This window comes from Passer domesticus, chromosome 5 (genome assembly GCF_036417665.1).
Source record: "Passer domesticus isolate bPasDom1 chromosome 5, bPasDom1.hap1, whole genome shotgun sequence".
Taxonomy (NCBI): domain Eukaryota; kingdom Metazoa; phylum Chordata; class Aves; order Passeriformes; family Passeridae; genus Passer; species Passer domesticus.
Genome location: NC_087478.1, coordinates 82054552 through 82078764, shown reverse-complemented (window position 1 = coordinate 82078764; position 24213 = coordinate 82054552). Strand labels below are relative to the sequence as shown.

General features: G+C 41.0%; 1 protein-coding gene across 9 annotated transcripts in view; it reads right to left on the bottom strand.

Annotated features, from left to right (window-relative positions):
- Nucleotides 1-24213, bottom strand: part of SOX5 (SRY-box transcription factor 5) — a 276165-nt gene that overhangs the window by 236416 nt on the left and 15536 nt on the right. For 7 of the 9 annotated variants that reach the window (XM_064421478.1, XM_064421482.1, XM_064421474.1 and 4 more), the window contains one exon: nt 3324-3555. In XM_064421478.1, the coding sequence (XP_064277548.1) occupies nt 3324-3555 (232 nt within the window). The remainder of the gene's footprint in view (nt 1-3323; nt 3556-24213) is intronic. The other 2 variants (XM_064421479.1, XM_064421480.1) reach the window with 1 other exon arrangement.

The following is a 24213-nucleotide window of genomic DNA, read 5'->3' as shown; positions in this document are numbered from 1 at the left end:
AATCCCACCGGAAATGCAGGACAAATGTGGGTTACCAGTACAGTCACAGTCATCAGTTTGGAACAACCAGGGAGTGGCAAAATTACAGTTTACCAGCGTGACCTTTTCTTCAGTACTTCTTTTATTTTTTTTTAATCCCATCCTGCATTTCACTGATATTCTGTAGTTAAAAAGGATGGTCTGATTTAAGCACACCATGCCTGTGGTATACTTTAATCAGTACTTTTAGCCTTGACATTTCTCATTTTCAGAATTTAGCACACAGACACCATTGGTGAGATCAGTGGTCTTGAGAGTTGCAAAAGCAGACAAATAGAACATAAAGGCAGGCAAATAGAAACAAGTAAAACAAACCTTTGTAACTTAGGTGAGCTAACAACTATCTGTGCTACCCAAATACTGTAGCCTTAATAGGTTTCTTCAAAAGAGCTATTGACTGATACTGTAATCCTCAAGTGTTTCCCTGCAAAGCTCCTGGCCTGCCGCGAACGTCCTAAGGGAACTCTCAGATATATTCCAGGTCAAACCATTTGTCTTTTATTTTCTGCTGAGCAGTGGCTTTAAATCTGATAAATTATTGTTTCTTTTCTTATCAGGAGAAGAGTTTTCCTACTTTAAAGTAAGTATCCAGTTTCTTCTATCGGGAGAAAGTTTGAGCTAGAGTCAGCCCTGCCTTGGCTGAGGCTGGTAGAGATCTGCAGAGCAGACCTGGCCCAATCCCCCTGCTTGAGCAGCCAGGACCATGGCCAGATGACCTCTGAGCATCTCTAGGGAGGGAGACTCCACAGCCTCCCCAGGCAACCTGCTCTGTGCTCAAAAAAAAGCATTTCCTGATGTCCACAGGGGCCCTCCAGTTCAGTTTGTGCCCACTGCACCAACCTTTCTGTGGCTGCACTTCCAACATCCCCAGAAATACCTTGGCTCATTTTGGTGGGAAGCTGGCCTGTGCAGATTTTTGCCAATTTTGAAGATGTCCTTATAGGAATTTCGCCCTCCTCTTATAAAAATCAACCCATAATTTTGAGCTGTCTCACTAAGTTAGTAAAACTTGGTAAAGTGCAATAGGGTGAATTTTCAGAAGTGTAAGCTGGGAAGTGTGAAGCTCCTGGAGGTTTATCAATAAAACTCTATCAGACTGCACTCTGTGGTGCTGGTGCACACCTGCACACACCTGGATCTGCTTCCCAGAGATGACAAAACAGCAGAATGTCAATTCAAACAGTACAAAATTGCCCTCTGCCATGTTAGAAAGGGAATTTCCCTTTGGGAATGATTTTTGTCACTGCTGTGCACACAAACTGAAGTCATCCAAATGTTATCCAGTGATTTCCTTCTGATAACTACATACCACAAGAGCAGAGGGAGTGACAATGTCTATTTTGCTCATTTAGACCAATCACTTCCTTCCTTCTGGAGACACCTAGGCTACATCCTTTCTGAACTACCTGAGCGATGATTTTTGCAACACAGTCCTCACTAAAAGAGAGATATTACTAAAATGTTACATTCATACAGGCTGCCAGTATTCTTAAATATGTACAAAGCTAGACCCTTGCAACCCCCAAACACTGCCTCAGGTAAGCCTGCAGTGTGTCACTGCTGCAGCAAAACCATCTGAAACATCCCACGAGCCAGTATCTTGTACTGTAAAAAGACAGAAAACACTGTTCTAACATCACATTAAATACAACCTTCATAGCAGGAAGCTACACTAGATGATCAGCTAAACCTCTAGCTCTTCCAAACTATAACGAATAAAGAAGCAAAGGAGTTAGTTAAAATCAGTTATAGAGCAGTTAAATGTTCCAGTGAGGTGCAGCTGAAATATTCCTGCTGGACTCCTTAGGAAACAGTATGTTTTTATTTCATTAGGGTCTGACTCCACACTACTGGTGCCATCACAAGTTTATCTATTGACTTAAATGCTGTCAGAAACAATTCCTTATCTTCAAAACACTCTCTTGAAACAGGCCACAATATAGCAAAGCCCATACATTAGCTACATACCCTAACATCCCCATGGCTGCAACTGTTACATTCATGAATTTCATCTCCATAAAACATAAGATAAAGGATGAGAAATAAACAAGCTCAAAAAAGATAATGACATTGTCTGCCCATGAGTAATTTCTCCAGTGATGTTCTTTCTCCATGTAGAGTTGCAATAACACAAACTAAAATTACGTATTCCAAACCACTGTCTGAGCTTAAGCATTAGCCCAAAAAAGGAAGGAAAATGGATCAGGATCAATGAGTTATTCTGTCTAGGAGAGCAGCTTCAGTGAATATCCAGTGACTTGGTCCTATGAGAAATAATAATCCCTAAGGCTTTTTACTTAGGGCTTGTTACATATGCATAATGAGCTGTAAGGGCTTAAATACCACTGTGGAGCTCTTGCAGGCTTTTATGAGAATACACTATCACCTATTTTGCAATGCCTTTTTAAAAGCCTTCAAATATGCAGGTCCACTTATTATCTTCCCTTCCAGTGAAATTACCAGTGCCCTAGTCGAAGAGGGGGACTAACAGAAAAGTTACAGCCAATTTGTAAACAGGCAAGAGCTGTGCAAGCTCTGTGCTCACAACAGAGCTTTGTCCAAGTGCCTCAGTGCTGGGGGGCCTTTCCCTGCACCTTTCAACCTTTCTGAAAATGTATCAGTACCCCATGGCAAGGGCCCAAACGCAGAACAGTGACACTACAATACTAGCAAGGAACAGGGCATTGTTTTGTCTTCTTTAAGATACAGCCAGTTCTGGGCTTCCCCTGGACTGCTGCCTGCCATGAATTAAGTGCTCAGCCTCAGTTGCAGAGTGGAAACTCAAAAAGCAGTACGCTGATTTAATTTCATAAGCACAGTAAATGTTATTGTGGGTATCTGTGACGTGAATTACACATCAGATGTAAGTTTTTAAGTCATCAGAATTCAGTTTCTTTTTTTTTTTACCCTTTATACAGTCTTTCAAGCTTTACTGTTGCACAAACTTGGCATCAGGGTGATGTTCCAGACTCCATGCCAAACGTGACTCTCACTTCGAGCGCTCCAAGCCCGTTTGCTGTTTGCTGAACACATACACTTCCAGCTCACATCAGTGCAGCTAACACACTTTTAGCACCCCAAATGCCACCAGGCAAAGGTGAGGAAAAGCCTGCAGTGCCAGAGGCTCAGCCCTTGCAGCGAGGGCAGGGCCAGCCCAGCAGGGCAGGTTCTGTACGTGGGGCTGAGCCCTGCACACCCCAGCGAGGGCAGACCTGGGTGCCAAGCTACTGCAGAGGCAGAACTCAGAGAAGGGATGCAAGCACAATAGAGCAAAGCAAACCTACCATTGTGTTGTGCTGGGAAGTGGGAGTCCTATGGCCACAGTTCTCTTGCGTCAGCAGAGAAACTGGCTGAAATTCCTCAGAGTGAGGCTTGTTGGGAAAACTCACATGCAAGGGAAGGTGAAAGGCTGGGAGCCCGTCACTCTCCTCTTCTCCCACTTTCTGTCTGCTTGTCACCATGGCTACCTCTCCATCTGCTTCCCCATACGGAGAGGCTGGTCGCTTGGAAGACATCCTGGAAGGAACAAAAGAGGAGAAAATAATGAAACCTCCAAATAAATCCTTAATGCCGTCATTGTGTGGTTAGGGGCCATTGTAACAGAAATGCCTTTTTTGTGCTGGCAGAGAGCAGGAAACCATCCAAATACCACTGCAAAGCACACACAATTGGGAACAATGGCCAAGCAGGTAGCAACAGAACAGTGCCTTGTTTGTTGTGAGAATAATACACTAATATAGCACTCTCTTGTATTCTGGCTTCTTAAACATGAAAATTCACCTAAGACTGCATAATGAAATGCAATTCCTTTTAAAAAATACCCATCTAGTTTTGCATTTGCAAGGGACTCTATGAAGATAGAATGTCTCCCGATAGAAGCTATTGTCAACCTAGCTTTTAAGGAATAATCATCTGCATCTCATTATCGACCACAACTGATAAAAAAACCCCCACAAAGTAAAATAAAATACAATACAATAAAAGAACTTGCTAGCAGGCCAAAACGTCTGTGTTTACAAAATTTCACCCATGTGAGCAACTGAGTGTTGCAAGGATATTTCCAGGTTTGCAGATCTGGTATAGTTAAAAAATTAAACATTTGGACATTAATAATCTAAGCTTTCTGACAACATAAAGTCAGGGGCTTTAAATGAAGGTCAGGATTGAATGCAGACCTGCTATCAAATCCTTCCATCTATATATCAAATTCTTCCTATCTATAGATAGATCAGAAAAAAAATCCCATTAAAATGTAATTTATATCTATAACTACATAAAAAAGCATACACAAGGAAGATACCTAGAGCACACACTGGAAAAATCACACAGAAATATTGACTTGAAATTCAGGCCTACATTGTGAAGTTTTTGATAATGTCTGATAGGACATGTTTATCTTCAACTTTCAGAAACACTGGAAGAAACCTCAATCATGGGCAAATTCAAGTACCATTCAAGACAAGCACTCCTGAAAATCGTACAGAACCCAGAATGCTTCCAGCCTGGTGTCTAAAATAGAGGGAGGTACAATGAAGTCTTAAAATGCAGACCAATTCTGGGATTAATTACAGCAACCCTGTTAATGAAAATCAGGGTTATGCTCATCCCTGTGCTAACCAGGGGCATCTGCAAGGAGCAGAATGAGGAGAAATCCTCCAGGCACAGCCAAAAGAAGAAATTAAAAATATGGAAATATTTCACAGGGGAAAAAAAATAAATTTATAACCAAGGAAACTGAAGGCTATCTGTATGCAAAAGTTAAAAAAAGGGGCTGAAGTAATATTGCTCCTCCTCAAAAATCTTGTATTCGTGATTCTGACTAGCCCATTTTTTATTTTCCACTCCACAGTTAAAGGGCTGCATTTGAAGAGCCCAGCAGCCTCCTGGTCCATGTGTGGGGCAGCTGGAGGTGGAGCATGTCCACAGGATCTGGGATATTGAGCACAGAATGGTTCTTAGCAGCAGTCAACTGGGTCTGAAAACAAACAGTGACTTTAAACAGCCCTTTGTTAAGACTTATTTTGCTTCTAATGATCTCATTTTGAGCCTTGCCTCCTGAGCCAAGTTAGATTATATTGAGAAAAAAAAAGGGAAAAAAACCAGAAAAACCAACAAAAACTCAGACAAAAAAATCCCTACCAGAACCTCCATGCAGCTGCACACTGCCTGTTCTGATCACCACCTATTGCCAGTGCTGAGAACCAATCTGTATTTTCTAATAATGTCTGACTTAGTCCAACAGACTAACACTTCATACATCCTACCTGAATTCTGTCTTCTAGGCTTTCCCACCTACGTGTCTGCAGCAAAGCATATGCACAAAGACAGAGATCACCAGATAGACTCTTACTGGCAGTTTTCTATAGCCCACTGAATTCAGCATTTTACAGCTATGTTTGATGTGACAGATCTCAAACCCTTCTGCAGAAACCACACAACTCCCTTCTAAAGTTAATGTGAATTATTCATATTTTGCATTGTACTGCACTAAGACTGACATTTGCTACTGAATTTAAGTTTTTTGGTTACTCATTTTAACACTACTTTAATAGAAGCCTCAGCATTTACAAAATCTCCCTGAAAATCAGCACTAAGCAGTTGTCTCAATTTTGGCAAACAAAAAGGGATGGACACAAGATCATTACTCAATTATTCCACAGTAATTTTCTATACTTTAGAACATTTATATTTGATAAAATGACTGAAAATATTGTAAGCCACGCACAGAAGTCCCCACTGCAATTCACTCTGACAATAAATTACAGAGAGAGAGGATGCCTTGTTCTGTATTGACGATTTGGATTATATATTATATACTCAAACTGTGTCAAGAACTCCTACTGCTGTTAACCTAGAATAACACAGATTCTGTCACATTGCTTCACAAGGAAAGTTGGAATATCACGCTGAAATAAAGCTCTTCTGTTAACTTCAGATGCGAATATAGAGTTTCAGATCTTCTTCCTCTGCTTGTCACTGTTCCCAACAGGGATGAAATAATTTTCTGCAGGGAATTTATATAAACAGACAAGGAAGATAATAGAGGTGTCCACCTCCACACACTTGCAATAACAGAGATTATTATGCTTTTTGATCTAAAACGAAAAGCTACAGATTGGATTGTAGGCCAAACTACAGTGAAAGCAGAAAGGGTAGAAGAAACTTTTCCTTTTGTCTCTAAAACATCCAATTTAAATTACAAGCCACGTGCCCATCCTAGAAGACTAACAAATCAGTAAAATGGCTAAGGCAGCAAAGTTGAGGCATTAATCTGCATTAGTCTTCCGAGGACACCCAAAGAAATGGACACACAAACGTGGACAGCTCAGACACCAAATATAATTTGTGTTCAGGCAGCTCTGTCCGCAGCCAGCCTGAGTCAGACAAAAATCAGTTTCACCAAAATTTCTTATTCTTATGAGCATCTAGGAAATTTCCATAGGGAAATGGAAGACTTAAATAAATAAATTAATATATCCACATCTACTTTTGGAAATGTCTTCCTAAAGGATAATAACTACCAAAAGGATCAAATCTCTGAGAGGTTCCCAAGTAGAAAACATGAAACAAGAAAAAGTCATCTGCAAATGTCTTTCATCATTTCTACAGCTTGACTGGTTCATTTCCCAAATTTGATGTGCCCCCACATCATGCATCCCCTTAATACTCTTCATAAATCTTGCTTATCCTACTGAGCTAATACCAGGTCTTAACAGATTCCACATCTAGGATGCAAGCAGAGTTCCCACCACAAACAACAAGGAAAGGGAAACAGCTAATTTCTGAGCAGCAACATTATCTGAAACTGAGCTCCTTTAAACAGGTCTAGATCTAATGAAGCACTGGAATGATCCCATCCTAACAAAGGACTGCAAACATCCTGGATCTGCCCTCAGTGATAACACCACAGTTCACAGCTCACGTGACTTCCAGATCTTTTCCTCAAATTTAAACTGAACGGTTTTCAGTTACATCACTCTGAAAGAAGATTTACAATGGAACACGAAGCATCAATTTATGGATAGGATTTAAAAAAAAACCCCAAACCCCAAGACATAACTCAGAAACGTACAAAAGTACAAAAGCAATACAGCACACCAGATTCCAAATGTAAAAGGTATCACTGCAGATGAAATCTGATGCAACTTCATTGTTTCAAGAAGAATTGCATTTTGAAATGCCATTAATCACTTCTACTGAATAAAACCAGGTAGGTGGCAATTTTGGAGAGAACCTAAATCTGCAAAGTTCTGATGCACTGGGACACAGGCTGTACCCAAGCCATTCCACAGACACGTTGGAATTATGAAATGCATCTCTGTATGATTTCATCAGTGGTTGGGATGAAACTGAAGATTTAATTCTGGTGATGAATTCAGATTTGATACTATTCCCTGTAAAGAGACCTGATTTCAGAAGGGCTTTGTAATATGCAGAAACTGCAGTTAAAAAACCCAAAAATGCCCTTTGTTCAATTTTCATTAAATAATGCTTTTCCTGGTAGGAAGAATGTTTTTTCAGCAAAGTAAAAACCTCATTGTTCTAACTCAGTCTTATCCAACAAATATTTTATGTGATTCATATTACAACAGTTTCTCCAAATATTTCTTTATGCCCTTCAATTTGTAACAGACTCTTTGCAGCCTCAAACTGATACCCTGTGTCTATTGATCTCGGAGTTTTTGCATGGACTTCAGCATGGCTGGATTTTCCCACTGGAGCAAGTAAGAGCTACACTACATCCACATGAATTGTTTCCTACACTTATTGGTTCCATCCAAATAATTTCAGGCTGCTAAATACGACTGTTTTTCTTGTTTGCTTTTTCCCTTGAATTTAGTGTCGCACAAAAGTGATATTTCCATAGCTATATTTTTTATTATTACTATTTTTAACAGAACCTCACTTAAGTGTCCCCCACTCCATCTCCATTTGTTCATTGGTTCCGGTTCATTTCATCCATGATTGTACTCCCAAAATAAATCTGAAGTGGTATTCAGAACTCAAGGAGATAGTGCCCTCTAGCACACAACCTGCATCCTTTCCAATTCGATTGTTCGTGTCATAAAATTTAATAAATTTTGTGTCATAAAACTCTAATCTTGTTACATTAAGCAAAATACCTCAGAAACATTTCAGATACCTACAAAAGCTCTTGGAGAAGGGGCTTATCCACGTCTTCAAAAGTGTCAAACACAGATGTGTCAGGAGAAAAAGATATGAGGCCATAAATCTTAACTTGTTGGGAGTTAATTAAGGGATTCATCAATCATTACACAGCTCACCCCATACACACACAGGCAAAATCCCATCACAGCAATCACACAACCCACAGCAATCTACAGGTTAAAAACTCCCCAGGTCCCTCTGTTCTGACTATTTATACATGACTTTCTATAATCTAGCATTAAGACCAGTAATTATAAACCAGCATTAAAACAGGCCTGCAAAGTTATGGATAATTACAGCTGGTACACTTTTTTAAAAGAAATAAAAAGCTTTTCCGTTCAAACACAGGCTTTGCCTCTCTGACAGCTCCAAGTCCACAGGATGTAGAAAGACGATTTAAACTGTATGTCAAAACTCTGACTGTGCAAGAGGCTCTTTTATCAAGAGAGGCATTGTTGTTTTCTCACCATAACCAGGCGTGACAGTGCCCGACTGCAGCGGCACAGCCAGTTCTGAGCCAGCAGGGAAACACTCACCCCCTGAGCTCCTCTGGCAGCCCCAAACCCGGCTTTTCTCCTGGCCAGAGTCTAAATCCCCCAGCCCTGAGTGCCAGGGATGGGAGCAGAGGGTGAGGAGCAGACCAGCAGCAGCCTGGAGCACCAGCAGCACCAGGAATCTGCTCCTGAACACAAATCCTGAGTGCTAAACCAGCCCAAGAACTTCACTGGGATTCAATCTGACTCTCTGCAGGGATATTTACCTCTAATTGCAGTACTTGCTGGAAAGCTGCAGACTGCCTTTCCGCAGGAAATAATTATGATTACAGACAGCAGCACTGCTACATGTATCTAATGTATAAGCACACACACACATATATAGATGCATAAACACAAGCTTATACAAAATGTCAGCAATGCATCTGCCTCATCCCTGACCACATTTAATTCTAATAAACCAGTTCTTCTTCCCAGGTTCACTCAAACTATGATCTCTCCTTGCACACAGCCCTGGCAAGAGGTGCCAGCTAACACTAATAACGGTTTCCATTCTGTTGTGGCCCCAAAGTAATTCATTATTTATGTACACTGAATAACTAGTACCTCTAAAAAAACCAACTCTATTCATTTTGACAAGATTACTTGTGTAATAAGGTATTACTCAACATGAGTAAGGGTGGCAGACTCCCACACACTGTCCCACTGGGAACTGCAAGCCTGACTTGTTTCTACACACACCACTAAAAACAGACTTCATTTGGCAATATCTTTGAGTCATTTACAGCCTGGTTTGGAATTCTTCACTCAAGTAATTCTACAATTAAAAAAAAAAAAAAGGAAAAAGTCTATAATCTGCTAATCAGTAAAAACTGTGTGTGAAACGTGCTTTCATCTGTCACTCACACTGAGGTGGGATAATCTGTTAATTATTACTTTCTAAGATCATATCAATCACTTATCTTTCAAAATACACTATGCTACGAATAACTTGTGCTATTCAAAGGCGGCTTTGGTGAACAAGTCAACTTTGTTCACACAAACCAAGCTCACTACAGCACAACCTGAGTAACATTTCTGTGCAGAGGTCTATCATTAGAGCTGCCAGAAGCCATCCTATGCTCAGGGGCACCCCATAATTTCCATTTCACCCGGCCCACCTTCTCCCTTTGGCTTTCCAGATTTCCTCTCTGTATGGGGTAACTTGAACAATTTTGGACAGTCCTCCAGTTTAAAGGACTCTGAATATAAAATGGGAAGGGAATACGTAATTCCCAATCCATTTTAAATTTTACTGTAATATCAGCAGCCCAGCTCATAAAACTGATATTCCACATAATGTGGAAACTGTTTTTTGAGAAAAGCTACTGCTCCAAGTACTAAATATATATAAATTGTTTCAATTTGATAAGATTTGAAACTCTCAAATAATAAAGTTACAAGTGTCCTTCAAGAAAATGTTAACAAGACCCTTTTTTATTAGAAAAATGAAAAAATAAATTAAAAAAAACTTTCTAAAAATTCTATGCCATCAACTAAAATTTTATCATCTCCGTTTTCTTGCACTTGCAAGGAATTTATGCACAAAAAACCATTGTAAAATCAAGTCTAGTAAAAATCCACTGTCAACAAAAGTTCATGCTGAACATTCCCACCATGTGCTACACAAAGCTTTTCAGGGACTTTGTGAAGCAGGTAACTGGGAAAGACTGTGTACGAGCAAGTTTTTAGTGAAATACTGTGGCCTGGAAAAAGCAGCCTTCAACCAAAACAGAATTTGGAAGGCAATGAACACACTTGATATATATAATAATATCTACTATTATTCCTGTAAGGAATATTACCTAATTCTTCCACAGATCTCACAGAGACTTTGTATCTCACTGGTGTGTGCTAAGCAGGAATATTCAGCAGTTCACCCAGAGACACACATTCAAAATCAGCTTCAGCAGGAGAACCTGGGTTCTGCTGATTTTTATTTGGCACCTGCCAACTTCACCACCCCTTTGTTTTTCACTCATCCTGTATACAAGCTAAAAGATTCCAGTAAGACCTTTACAAACCTGGAACCACGGGATGATGTTTTCTGAAAAGAGTGTTTCTAAGAGCTCAGACTCCCAAGCCTGTGGGTTTGGAGCAGTTCTCCAGAGCAGCAGAGGCACGTGGTGGTGGTGGTGGCACGGCCACGGCACCGGGCGCGCAACGGCGGTGCCGCCGTGTCAAGGACGATAAGCATCTACCAGCACAAACTCTGAAACAGCAGGATGCAGTCATTGTTGATGTTTCAAGTAAACTGAGCCTGATCACTGGCTTCTTTCATGCAAAAGACTCTGCTTGGATGATTTTGAATTAAATCCACAAGCTCATTTATTTTCCAGTGCATCCTCAAATTAACTCTGGCTTCCTTTCCTTCCAGCCCCCAACCTTTCAGAAATGTACCCTGACTCTTCAGCTCCTCATGCATCTTGGTTTTTTATTATTTATTATACTTTTTATTATTGTGTAAAATTTGTCATCATGCCACCACAAAAATAGCAGTTTTGCTTTTATTTTCGTGTAAAGTTTTAAGAAGTGCTTGCTGCTGAAAGCACTACCTCAATCACTGTGACATTAGGTAATCACCACTCCTCTGCCTGCTGAACTACAAAGAGGATCTAGTGAAATAATTAGAAATTCCAAGCCTTGAGATTTCACTGCACAAACTAATACCTGAAAATGACAGGAAAGTGTCAGTCCTGCTGCAGACACTGAGTGGGAGAGCACCAGGAACCCACACATCACAGACGTGCACACCTAATTCCCACTGAGAGAAACGAAGGCAAGGACTTGAATCAGCTCGAAAATTATGACAATTATGACCGACTTATTACAAAGAAACATGAGGAAGATGGGCTCATTTTGGAAAGTCAGTAAATATTAAAACTTCTGCATTCTCGGTCATTCGCAGTATTTGTCTAATCAAGCCGACACAAATTTTTCTTTAAGCATTGTTAAATGATTAATTACTTTCAGCAAAATCAACACTAATAACAAGAATTCTCCCCCAAAAGATGTCCAGATTTCAGTGTGAGGAGACATCATTTTGACTGAGACCTTGGTAGAATATGACACAGCTTTTCCCACTCCTCCACCACGCCACTGTCTGATGTGCGTGCCAAACCAGCAGCCACTGAGCTTCAACCCCCCTCTCCTTTCCCCTTTCTTTATTTAAATTTTTAATTCAACAAATTGTATTTTAACTGTTTTCTAAGCAACATTTCCTCTGCAGTTTGTGTGTAATCACAAACAAACCAAAACCATGGAAATTTTTAGAAGTTTCTTTTTTTCCCCCACTTCACTCTCAGTTTCCCTACTGTAAAGTTCAGAATAATAACTTTATATTGCATATATGTTTCCTTCCAGTAAATTTGCATATAATCACACTCATAAAATTATTTTCAAGGTAGCCACTGGTGTTTACACATCTGAATTTGCACTATCATTCTACTTTGTCATCTAACTTCTATGTTTCCTGGCTAAATTGATCATACCAGTAAAGCAGATAACCACTGATAGCACAAACTTCCATCAAATATTTGGCCTTAATGAAGTTTAGTGGGAGCAGAACCGAGGCCTCAGTGTACCTTTAAGAACTACAGACAGTGAAATCAGTTTTGCATCTGCGTGTGTGGTGAGGGGGGGAGGAAAAAAAATAAACTTAAGCAGAGCAATGTCTCTAATGGATGCAAACCTTTTCTTCCTAACAGGTTATTTCCATCTGCCCAGAATTTTTATTATTCTTTTTTGTTCACATCCATGTGCATGCTCCTCCCTTTCTGGAGGGTTTGTACATGACAGGTGCGTTCTTGGCCCAGGAACAAATAATCCTGGAGACCCCAAGAAAGAAAAATCCAACTGAACTTGAAGATAAAATCACAGGGAATAAATGCATCATTGCCTTTCCATTATGCTAAAAAAACACCACCAAAAAAAAAATTTGAACATTTATAACGTACAAGCAATTTGAGGTAGGATTTTCAAAGCTGAAAAGAGATTGTTCCAAAGCCCAGATGTTGCCTTTCAGAAACTAGTGAAAATTGCTGCCTCAGAAAATTACTCTGAAATACCAATAGAGTAAAACAAAAATTGTTTAAATAAAAATAATTCTACTCAGACGTTCTGCTATTCCAAGAGAGAAAATGAACTTTTTTCAAGTGCTCAGGCGGTTTTGCATTCCTATCTCCTACTTCAGATGGTCCACAGTCATGGATCATCTCTGGCCCAACAAATGAGGGACAGAACAGGAAAAAATTATGGCATGAAGTGAGGGCTCCTGTCTCACTGACTGTGCACACTGTGCTGAGCAGTCTGCTTCACTTATCTCATGGCTGTTGTACTCCTTTCCCAGCTTTTATTCAGAAAAACGTCAGAATTAAAGATCTACATCAAAAGCAGGGGTGGTGCAATCACACATCTGTTCACTCACAGCTGGGCTGCACAAGCCCCTTTCACAGCTGTAATTTGCTGATTTCTGAGCACCCATGGTCCATTTCCAGCACTACTGCACACTTTCCAGAACCTGCCTGCACATGCTAACACACTTCCCCATGCAGGCACATGGACTGACTTCAGCTGCCTGAAAGATGGTTTTTGCTTTGTTTGAATCCAAGAGATACCTGTAAAACTGCAAGAGAAAAGAACAATCACAACCAGCTGATAATTACCCATCTTAACAAACTAACTCTAGACACTGCTGGAGCTGCTAGGTAAGAAAAACACAGCTCTGAGTCATTGAACACACGTTTACCCCTGCACAAACAAATGCAAATTGGCAGGCAAGGTAAAAACAAATAGGAAAAGGGGAGACCCCTCTGAACTGACAACCCCAAGAACCATAAAGGGCCTCCAATATTCCTTCAGAAAGGCTGCAGTGGCAGGCACAGCAGCACCACTGCGAGAAGGGGTCTACTTAAAAAAGCTCTGGAAGCAGTGGAGTGGGGTAGAGAGGAGAAAAAGCCTGAAAGGAACATCCTTCCCTCCAGGAAACTCGGAGGATGCTGCTCCCCTTTGGAGGTTTTCTCCCAAATCTGCCCTAACCCAGGACAGCTGGCTAACATGCTGACCACTGCCTGAGCTCAAGGATAAAGAAGCCTTAATGGAGAGAAGTAATCATCCATTGTGTTTGTTTATTTTACCTCCTCCACCACACACTGGAACCTTTTTTGTTTTTTCCATTACCAAAACCATCCCCCACTGAGAGGCCTTTGTGATCTAAAAGGGGCAGAGCCCCTCTTTCTTAACACTGGCAAATTTATGTAGGAAGATTCATTCAAACACATCTTCAAATAAACATTTGACTCTTCCCCTCCATCACACTCTCCACACACTGCCTTCAAAGAGACTTAAAAATCCCCATTAAAATGCCCTCGCCTGCCCTGCTTTTACTGAGATGTATCAGAACGATTTAGCAGTCTGGGGCACACATTGCCACCAAAGTCCAACTTCAGATGACAGCAACAGGCCCTGAGAAGAATAAACACACGTTACAGTGAAGTAAACCTGGCTGCTATTGCCATAAGCAGTGGTGTAGCAGCTTTCTTGGAAAGACTTCTTCTACCAAAAACCCTGCTGGGGATACAATTAATTATACTGCAAGTGAATCTGAATCCAGATGTTCAGTCTAAAACCCAGGTCCGAAGGCTCACGAGGAAAGTGACCACTGCGTGGGAAATGAGGCATTCCAAAGGCACCACTGGCCCCCAGGAAAAGGAGGATTCTGGATTCCTTCAGGGAGAAGGTGCTGAGCACCCCAGAAAATTAACTTACTTCTTAACCAAAAAGGAACAACAAACTTCCTTACTTCCCACTTTTTTTTTTTCCTTCTACACTCCCCACACATATATCAATTTTTGGTTTTCCTACAGGAGCTACATGGATTTGGCAGCGAGAACACTTCAGGTGTGTAAAAATCAGACCATTTTGACATACCTGAATTGTATGTAAAAAGGGCAACAGAAAGCCTTCTGATCTATCTGAAGGCAACACCAGAAAGAAAACTTCTTTAGTGGAAGATGCCTATAGTCACCCTGTGGCATAGCTGCTGCAGCCAAAGCAACTGATCAGGAATAATTACAGTCACAATAAACTGGGGCATGGGGAAAATTCATGGATTCTTCAGCACCACGGATTAACAAACACCTGGTTTCACAGGCTAATGATAATTTACATTTTCAAGGTGAACAGCCACAACTGGCTATAAAACACAACAGGAAAGGTCCACTACCCTGTTTGTTATTTGAAAAAGGTAGTAAATAGCTTTTGATTTGGGTAAGTGGTCACCTGGCAAGTTCTAGAGCTGCTGAATGAAACCTAGGAGAAAGGACTGACTGCAATACATCAGAGAAATTTATTTCTGGAGTATAGCAGCGGCCTTTGGCATTGCTGATTGCCAAAGAAGCACAAACACTGGAACTCTGACCAGACTGATTGCTCCTCAATGCCTTCTCTGCCTCAGGATGGACCAGGAAAACCAGGACTCAGCACTAAGAATTCAGAAGACAGCAACGTCCCGTGTGATCCCACATAATTTATTGAACCTTTCTGGCTCCCAGCTTTTCTATTTTTACATAAGAGATAAGAATGTTTAACTGCCTTTACAAAATGCCCTGCAAGCTCAGATTTTCCCCTCTTTAAAAGGAAACATTCTATTGGTGATTGCTGCTTGCATTGCTTACTTGTATCATGGATTTACCCTGTGGGTTTGTGTGCTCTGACACTTCAATGATGACAAAAATTAAGTTCTCTCATCAGCTACTGTATTTTGAATCTGCAGAACAAAGTTTCACAGAATCACAGAATATTCTGACTGGGAAGGGACCCACAAGAATCACTGAATCCAACTCTCAAGGAACTTTCTACGTGGAGCCCTGCCAATAGACTGTAATAATGTTTTGTTTTAAACTAATGACTATATTTACATTAAAATCTATTGAACCCCCTTTTCTGGGCAGTGATAATTGAAACAAAACAACTGAACAAAAAAAACCAACCAAACAAACAAAAACCAAAAAACACCACCCCCAAAAACAAAAAAAAATCCCCCCTAAAAAACCCAACAAAACAAAAAATAAACAAAAAAACCCCAAAACCCCCCTAAACAAGCAAAAACCCCTAAACCCAGCACTCAGCAGGAGAATGTCACTGCATCCTTTCCCTCGTGCCCAGTTTCACTGGCTGGCATTTCCAGCAGTCTGTAAAACCCTCCCTTGTAAAAGACTTGCAAAGGTTTTTACCTTCCTCCTCTCTTCTCCCTCATCCTCCATCTCCATGCCTGCTCTACAGGGGATGATCAGAAAGTGCAGCTGTTACCAAGCTGCTGACCTCACTCTACCTCCTTCCCACCCCACATGACAGGAATATAAAGCACAAGCCAGATTTTAAAAGATGTTAGAGTGCCAAAACCTTAGTTTGCCTCGCTGCTAAGATAATTTCAAATATGCTTCAGATATTAAGATCCCTACAGATTTCTGAAAATCTGACTGGGAGCCCATCTCTGTCTCCAAGCACCTTCACACATCTGTAAACCTCATCTTCCTCCTCTCCTTTCTTGTACCAAATTTATTAGCAAACATTCTATACTTGCACCACCCTTTTCATCATCCTTAAAAGCACTTACAAATACTAATTACTCTTCACATATCCCTTCCCCTGTGAAGTAAATAGGGATTATTATCCCCTCTGAAGTAAATACACATTACTAACTCCTTTTTCCAGTCTGAGGATATACAGAAGGGGCCTTAAGGGGTCTGCACACTACAAAGTGGAGAGGAACTACTGAAGCACAGACACAGAAGTTCTCCATCCTGTGCTCAGGCTGTGACAATCTAAATCTCACCCATCTATTTGCAAATGATACTCTCAGCCCAATTGTTCCTCTCTGCTGGCTGATGATCAAATATTTAATGCATGCCATAAAATGAAAATATGAACTCTACAGCAGTGCCTCTTATTTGTCATGCCCCATTACTTAGACAGGGTGGTAACGCGTCCACGTGACAGTTTTCAATTTTATTATAGTCTCTATTTGCTCACTCACTTAAGATGTTTAAAGAAGAGTTGTATGGATTATCAGGCAGTCTGAAAAGTTCAGTTCAGAGCTCTTCAAACATATTCATTTTCATCTTATTAGCACAAGTAAAGTAAAAGCCTTAGGCAGGTAATTTACCATCCAGTTTATCCAAAGGGACTTCTAAAGGAAAAGGCAACCTTTGTAAATTGTTGGTGATAATCTCCAAATTGATCATTAATTATCAGCTGCTACTAAGCGTTTCTTCCATCAGCAGCACTGTGAAAATAATAGATTTCTCAGAAAATCTACCACTGTTGTCACTGCCACCTGTGCAATCAGCCCTTATTAAACCCAGCAAAGTTCCAGGGCAGGCAGCTGCCTTGCTAAGGGAATTCTGTGCAGCCACTGCACTTTCCAGGCAGCTTAAAAAATAGTTATCCACCAAAAGAAAGCATTCCTTATTAATGTTATATTTTACATTCTTTATCTTCCCATGTATAGCAGCAGCCACAATTATTTTAAAGCCATTCAACTGTACTTAATAAAGAGGAAATTGTTTTGTACTGCCAAAGCCAAGCTGACATAGACAAACCTTCACCCTTCCCTCTATGATTTTCTTCTACTGCAAGTCAATGCTTATGGCCTAAGAGTAAAACTTTGGAAAGATCATTCCAGACTTGCTCTGTGAAAATGAACTCTGGAGCAGACCAAGTGTTCACCATCTCAGGTCCTCACACAGAATCAGAGCAGGACCTTTCTCTGCACGACTCTGCATGCCAAAATCCAATTTGGCCTTGTTGCAAATATTCTGGTAACTGCCCTGCAGGATTGCTGAGTATATACATTAAACAGAGTTTTCAGAATTTTGGGAAATACTGTGGCCAGAGCACAACACCTGACACTGCACAGCTCCTACCTTAATCCCCTTCAGTGGGCAGTCCCAGCTGACTTTGCTGGACAGCCACGGATGTCACACACCCCTCACCTTCAGGTGACCAAACACACCTGGCACTCCATACTTTGAAAAACAACCAGGATCCCAAACAGGAGCACAATAAACTGTGAGTCTGACAACCATTTAAGGGAGTACTGTCACACCATAGTGAAAAGGAAGCAAAGAATTCACATTGGAGAGAAGATACAGGCAGATAATGGAATTTTTTTTAGAAAAATAGCATCTGGAAGTAGTATCCAGAAAAGGCTGAATGGTTACAAAGCACATCAGTTTACTTTAGCTTGAAGATGTCTACAGGTAAAAACACCCTGAACCAGGTGATGGGTTGTAGGTGTAACACAGCAGCTGAAGCCTTTTACACCTGAGAATGGCAGCTCCAGCAGCCCTGCAACACATTTCCCTGGTTCTGTACAAACTGAATGCAGGCTAGCTCCATAGCTGGGCAATCACATCAAGAAAACACACACAGAGTAGAAGAGTTCTGCTCACATTTAACAGACTGACTGCTCACTGGGCTCGTGACCTCTGTCCACTGGCAGCAACTGCACACTGAGCCCTGATAATTCCAAATGCAGTGGGATTACAGTCAAAGATGGAAAAACACAACAGCACCACAGCTGAAAGAACCATCCCTTAAAGACAGTTTTGCTCAGATACTCTCAAATTCACATAATTTAGGTTTACAGTTGCAGCCCAGGCGCTCTTAAATAATAGATATGCAATTTCTAGTTCAAAGGGCAGGAAGCCTGAAATGGAATAGAACCTTACAGAGAGATGAGACACAAATCTGGTAAAAAAGAAGGGAACAGACTTGTATTTTTATCAATGAGATGGTGCCAGGGAACGGGCTGCTGCTCCTACAGGAGCCTGAGCTATAAATACTGTAATCTTGAGTAAAGAAAACAAAGGAATCCATCCAAACTATTAAGGTGTGCTGCTGTTCTGGACAGGGGTAGTGCCAAATCACCACCTCACTGAACAGTCCTGAGCACTGAGAGCCAGAGAACTGCCTGTCACACCCTGGGTTACACTTTCAGGACTGAAAATAAATTAAAAAAAAAAAAAAAAAACAAAAAAACCCCAAACCCACACTCACAAGTAAAACACAGTTTAGGGAGAGAAAATAAATGCTGTGATGTGATTTACAGGTAATTCTTTTCAGGAGAACTACACCAAGACTCTCAATGTATGTTTAATATTGGAAACAAGATTTGTCATCAGCAAACAATTTAATAATCCAGTTACAAGAGCAGTAACAATTCCTAGGCTGGTAATGAACACTATGATATCAAAGTTGTCATCTCTTAAACAGAATCTTGGTTGATTTTCTGTACATGAGTAGTCCTGATTAATTCCATTGTGCCCTCAGTGTGTTTAGTGCCTGTCTAGGTACGGGAGAAGGGAGCCTTGCAAAGGTCTCTCTGAGGATTGAGTGAGCTTTGAAATTCTAACTTGGGCCACGTTATATGAAATAGAATCCAGCTCACTTGCCAGGAAGCAATAAAAGAGAACTCAGTGAGCCTGCTCATGTGAATACATCTTAGCAGAATCAGGGCCCACTCGAGCCACAAGGGAGGAGAAACTTAAATAAAGCATTTCAGTATAACCATTCTTTCAGCAGTTCTTAGTCTGTATTAGCAGCTAACATCTGAGGAAAGGAAAGGTTTGCTGCTTGGCAATGGTGTGGTGTTAATGTAACACAATCTGTTAAATGAAAAAGCAAAATTAATTCCAATTTGGTGTCTTCACATTTCACACTCCAGAGACTCTCATGGACTGAATGAAAGACAAGAAGGGGAAAAGAAAATTTAGTGATTAAAAAAAAAAAACTAATTGTCTATTTCTTTGCATTTCACCCAATTAAGTCAAGAGGCAATCTGAGGAGAAAATAAGAAAGGTCTGTTATTTTTGTAGGTATTTCTCCCCATGTGGCTGCCTGTGTCCATCTTTCACTGCCCACTCCCCCTCTTCCCCTTGTCCCCTCCACAATTCAAATGTTTAGCTTTCCTTCATCCTCACAGCAAGCAATGGATTAAGCAGAATTATTTACTGCTATGCCAATTAGGGATGAATTAATTACAATCTTGCCTCCTGTCCCTCGAAGGTTGCAAGTTTGTCTACCAAGCCCAACGTGAACGGAGTGAGCTGAAGAGCTCAAGCACCCAGGAGTTTGCAGAAACCAACTTTTCCTCCTGACCTATTCAGGCCTCTCTCTGCACTGGGGGGATTTGATTGGAGCTCCTCTCTGCAGGCCAAAGCAGAGCTGAGCTCCCTGGGACTTCAATTCCCAGGACCATAAAGGGGGCAGCAATAATACCTATTTTTCAGGGACATTGTGCAAGTTAATCCCTTAATATTTGCAAAGCACCTTGAGCCCAAAGCACATGGGGCACAACAGAAGCACCATCAAAATAAACTGGGGCATGTTCCAAGCAGACTGCTCCCTGGACCTCCACTCAGGACACTTCTGGTTTCCAGAGTTACATGCACACACTGTCCAAACCAAAAAGCTGGAAAGCCACACAAGACTCTTCTTCCTCAGCAGCCCATTTTTTCCTTATTTTTTTTTTTTCTGAAAAAAATACTTTGCCATACCAGCCAGCAGCCACATTCACATCCAGGCTAATTATACACTGAAGGACAAGCAGCATCAGGATGATGATAGCCTACAGAGTCAAGGGAAGGCCCAGGCAAACAAACACGATCATTTCCTCTGGTCTCTCACTTTTTTCCACCTGGTGATGAATCTCAAAACCTGTACAGCCATGCACCTTAAAAAGACTAAAGCAATCTTTGTCTCCCTTGTTTCTCATTTTTACTACCCCTATATCCTCCCAGTCTACAAATTACCAATCACACCTTCCCCTTCACCCTGGTTACAGAACAAAATGAAGCAATTCTGAGTGACCCCCTGCCACCACTTAAAAAACCCAAAAGAATTAAAAAATAATCCAAGAGCAAGAGCCAAGGGCCCAGTGTCATGCCACCTTCCATTTAAAATTCCAAAGTGGGACAGAAAGCAGGTAGCTGTGTCTCTCACACATGCAAGCAGTCCCAGCCCATCCCTCCTGTGTCAATTCCTTCTTCCACTCCCTTTTCACTGCCCAGCAAGACCATGGATGTTCCAAGAAGGAGCATTCCACAGCTCAGGGCCAGGCTGGATGCAGCCAGACCCAGCAGTGCCATCCCTGTTCTTCACAGTGGGGTGGGAACAAGGGGAACTTTCAGGTCCCTTCCAGCCCAAACCATTCTGGGATTCTGTGAGGCCAAATGACCCCCAAGAGTTAAAAATTCCTTTTGACTCGAGCAAGATGCCCAACCCTGCATAGATCTCAGCACTTCCAGCTGCCACTGACTGCAACAGAAACTCTGGACATTTAATTCTGAGCCTTACAACATAAATTACTAACAGCTCCTCTTTGATTAATCCATGGTGATTGTCTAGAGACCCACACCCTGTCAGTCTAACTGCTCTGCTGTGCTAGTCTGGCATCACCTATGACATTATAAAAGGACATTCTTGTGCAAACAGAACATGAACCCAAATATCACTTTCTTCACAGAATAAATGTAATGCTGCACATTTGGTCAAATCACTATATAAAGTGGTAAAGGAGGCACCCAGAAAAAGTACACCACGGACTTGATTATAACTCATTTAGAGATTATTTTTTTTGTACAAACATTCTGAAATTCTGGTTTTTTTAACACACCAAAAGTTGCCACTATCTACCTAAAGGAAAACATTTTAGTTCAGGTCTCTGCCATGATTTGTTCTAGTCTGTTTTTCACATCTATATAGCTTGTATCATTATTGACACAGCCACATGAGTAATAACACGTATCATGCCTCTTTCTGTACACAACTCACATAAAGAAGAATAGGGTAGTTCAGCCCAATGACTAATTATTAAGGGTATATTTTCAAAAACCAGAAATCAATTGCACATCAGTCACTGACTGTGGTCATTCATTACATCTGTGCTGTAGATCCTGCTCTGCTTTATAGGAGACATGTCATTACCAAGAGGCAGTAAGGAAATACTGCAGAAGTTTTAGCTCTCTGAATGAAAAATATGTTAGTGTTTTGCAATGTACAACAAAAAAGATGAAAAAAGTCACACAAAAAAAAAGGAAGATGGAGCAAGTAACAGTGCTGGTTTGCTGGTTGAGTGCCATACTGTTCCAGTGCAGCTCTTTCGGCACCCATTCCTCATACAAACACTCCTAACTAAACACAGAGATTCTGACTTGAGTATCTAACCACCATGGAACACCCCAAATGCAGATGAAGCAGTTTTACAACTGAAATATTCACACACCTAGCAGGCATATAAAATTTTCAAAGTAGGATAACAAGAAATTTTATACACCTACGATGTTAAAGTGCCCTGGCCATAATGTGTTTTAATTGTATACCCTTAATAAACTAAAAGAAAAAAAAAAATCCATAAAAGGTCCAAGCTTTCAGTGGACTAATGTCTATTGCCTGAAATCACGCAAGAAACAAAAATAGGTTGTGTAAACAAAGTGGAAACAAAAACAAACAAACCAACCAAAAAAAAAAATCAAAAATTATTTCAAACCTCTCACTCAGCATAGCTGGGGAACCCAGGAGTTCAGCCTGCCCAGCTGGAGGGTGTGCAGTGACAGCATTAATCTCCTCTTGTTCACTTTCTGAGTGCCTTACCTCAAGCGCAGATGTGGAGAGGAGTGAGTCCATGGCCCTCCTGCCTCTATCTACCTACTTGGACATCCTTCAGTGACTGCAGTGCATAACTGTCAGGTGTTAACCACATCCCATTCCCTACCCCACAGCAGCAGCAGTTACCTTTTTTATCTTTTAGGTAATACTGCCTACATTTCACAGGACAAAATAACAAAATGGATTATTAGCTATGTGAAAGTGCATACTGCTACCCACTGAATTAGCAAGTAATAGGGATGCTAAAAAAACCTGAACAACCCCACTCCAAAAGAAGCACAAACAATAACAAAAAACCTAAACTATACTCAAATGGCCCAAAATCTATTCTTTAACTGATGTCACGTACACCCATTTCAGCGTTTCACAATTGCTTCTTCATTCCTGACACATGAAATCATTCCAAGGGGACTCCAAGCTATGCTGTATTTTCCATGTTTCACTTCAATAAAATATTACAAATACGTTACTATGTAGCTGGGATTTTTTTCTGCAATCATCATAACAAAGCAATGTTTTCATAGTACCGCCACAAACCACATCTATTACCTCACACAAGAGCACAATGTTTTGGCCATGCAGTGCAAATAGTAGGAACAACCTCAGCATCATCCTCCAAAATAGTTCTTTGAACGCATTTCCACAGAACAGTAGCGACAGAAGCCCTGCCACTTCATTCCCTCCAGCCCAGGGAGGGTGGGAGGAAAGCACAGAAACAAGCACTGCCCTCTCCCATCTCTGTGCTGGGAAAAGGCTCTGGATCACAGTCATCCACAGCCAAATCACTCTGGAGTCAACAGGAAACATTCCAAAACCTGGAGAAACTGCATCCATCGCTTCACCTGAGCTAAAACTCCAGAATAAGGTTTAAGAAAAGCACACTGTTTCATCTTCCTGTCTCACATGTCTTAACCAAGTCATGGTGAGGGCTGGCGAAACACCTAAATCATACCAGAAACATAAGCAGTGCTCTGTTTTAATGTGAAAATGACACTGAAAATTACAGCAGAAAAAATTGAAGATGAGGTGAAAATTCTTTTGCTCATGGCCTGATACTTTAGCAAGTCCAAAACCTACAGAACTTCAAAGGAATCAAAGTCACTCAAAGCCTAACAGAGCTGGCCTTTATTTATGTGTTCAATCTACTATATTCCTTCCCAGACTTTACCCAAAATGGTTTCAAGCAACTTACTGTTAATAAGGATTAAACCTACTTAACTGAAGTATTTCCAGAGATCACATCACTATCAGGCCTGATTAACAGGTCTTGAAGCCTACAGCAGCGAGGCTGCACTCCTCATATATTCTAAATATGACTTTATATTTGTATTCTGGATTCCTTCTCAGCGAGAACCAGTGCATGCAAAATAAATTCCACAATCCCACATCTTGTATACAAAGGGCATCACACATATCCTGCGACTTAAGCTATTCTCCTGAAATTATCTTAGTCTCACACAATCACACTTCAAATACCCCATATGTCCACTTTGGTTATCCCTCCTTTGAAAAGCTAATAAATGTAATACTTAGATGCAACTGCATTTCATCTAGAAACAATTATCTGCAGTACTTTGTGCCAGGAAAGGCATCAATAGGCATCGTTAACAACACTTCCACTTTATTTTCTTCCCGTCTAATGGGCCCAATCCAACACCCAAGTGAAGTCAATGAGAGCCTCACAATTGTCTGCAGTGGGAGCTGGACAGAGCCCCACGGTGGCACATGAATGTGAGGTTTGTGCAGGGAGGCCGAGTGACAAGCACAGCCTCTGTTCATTCACACCACGACACTGCAAAGGGAG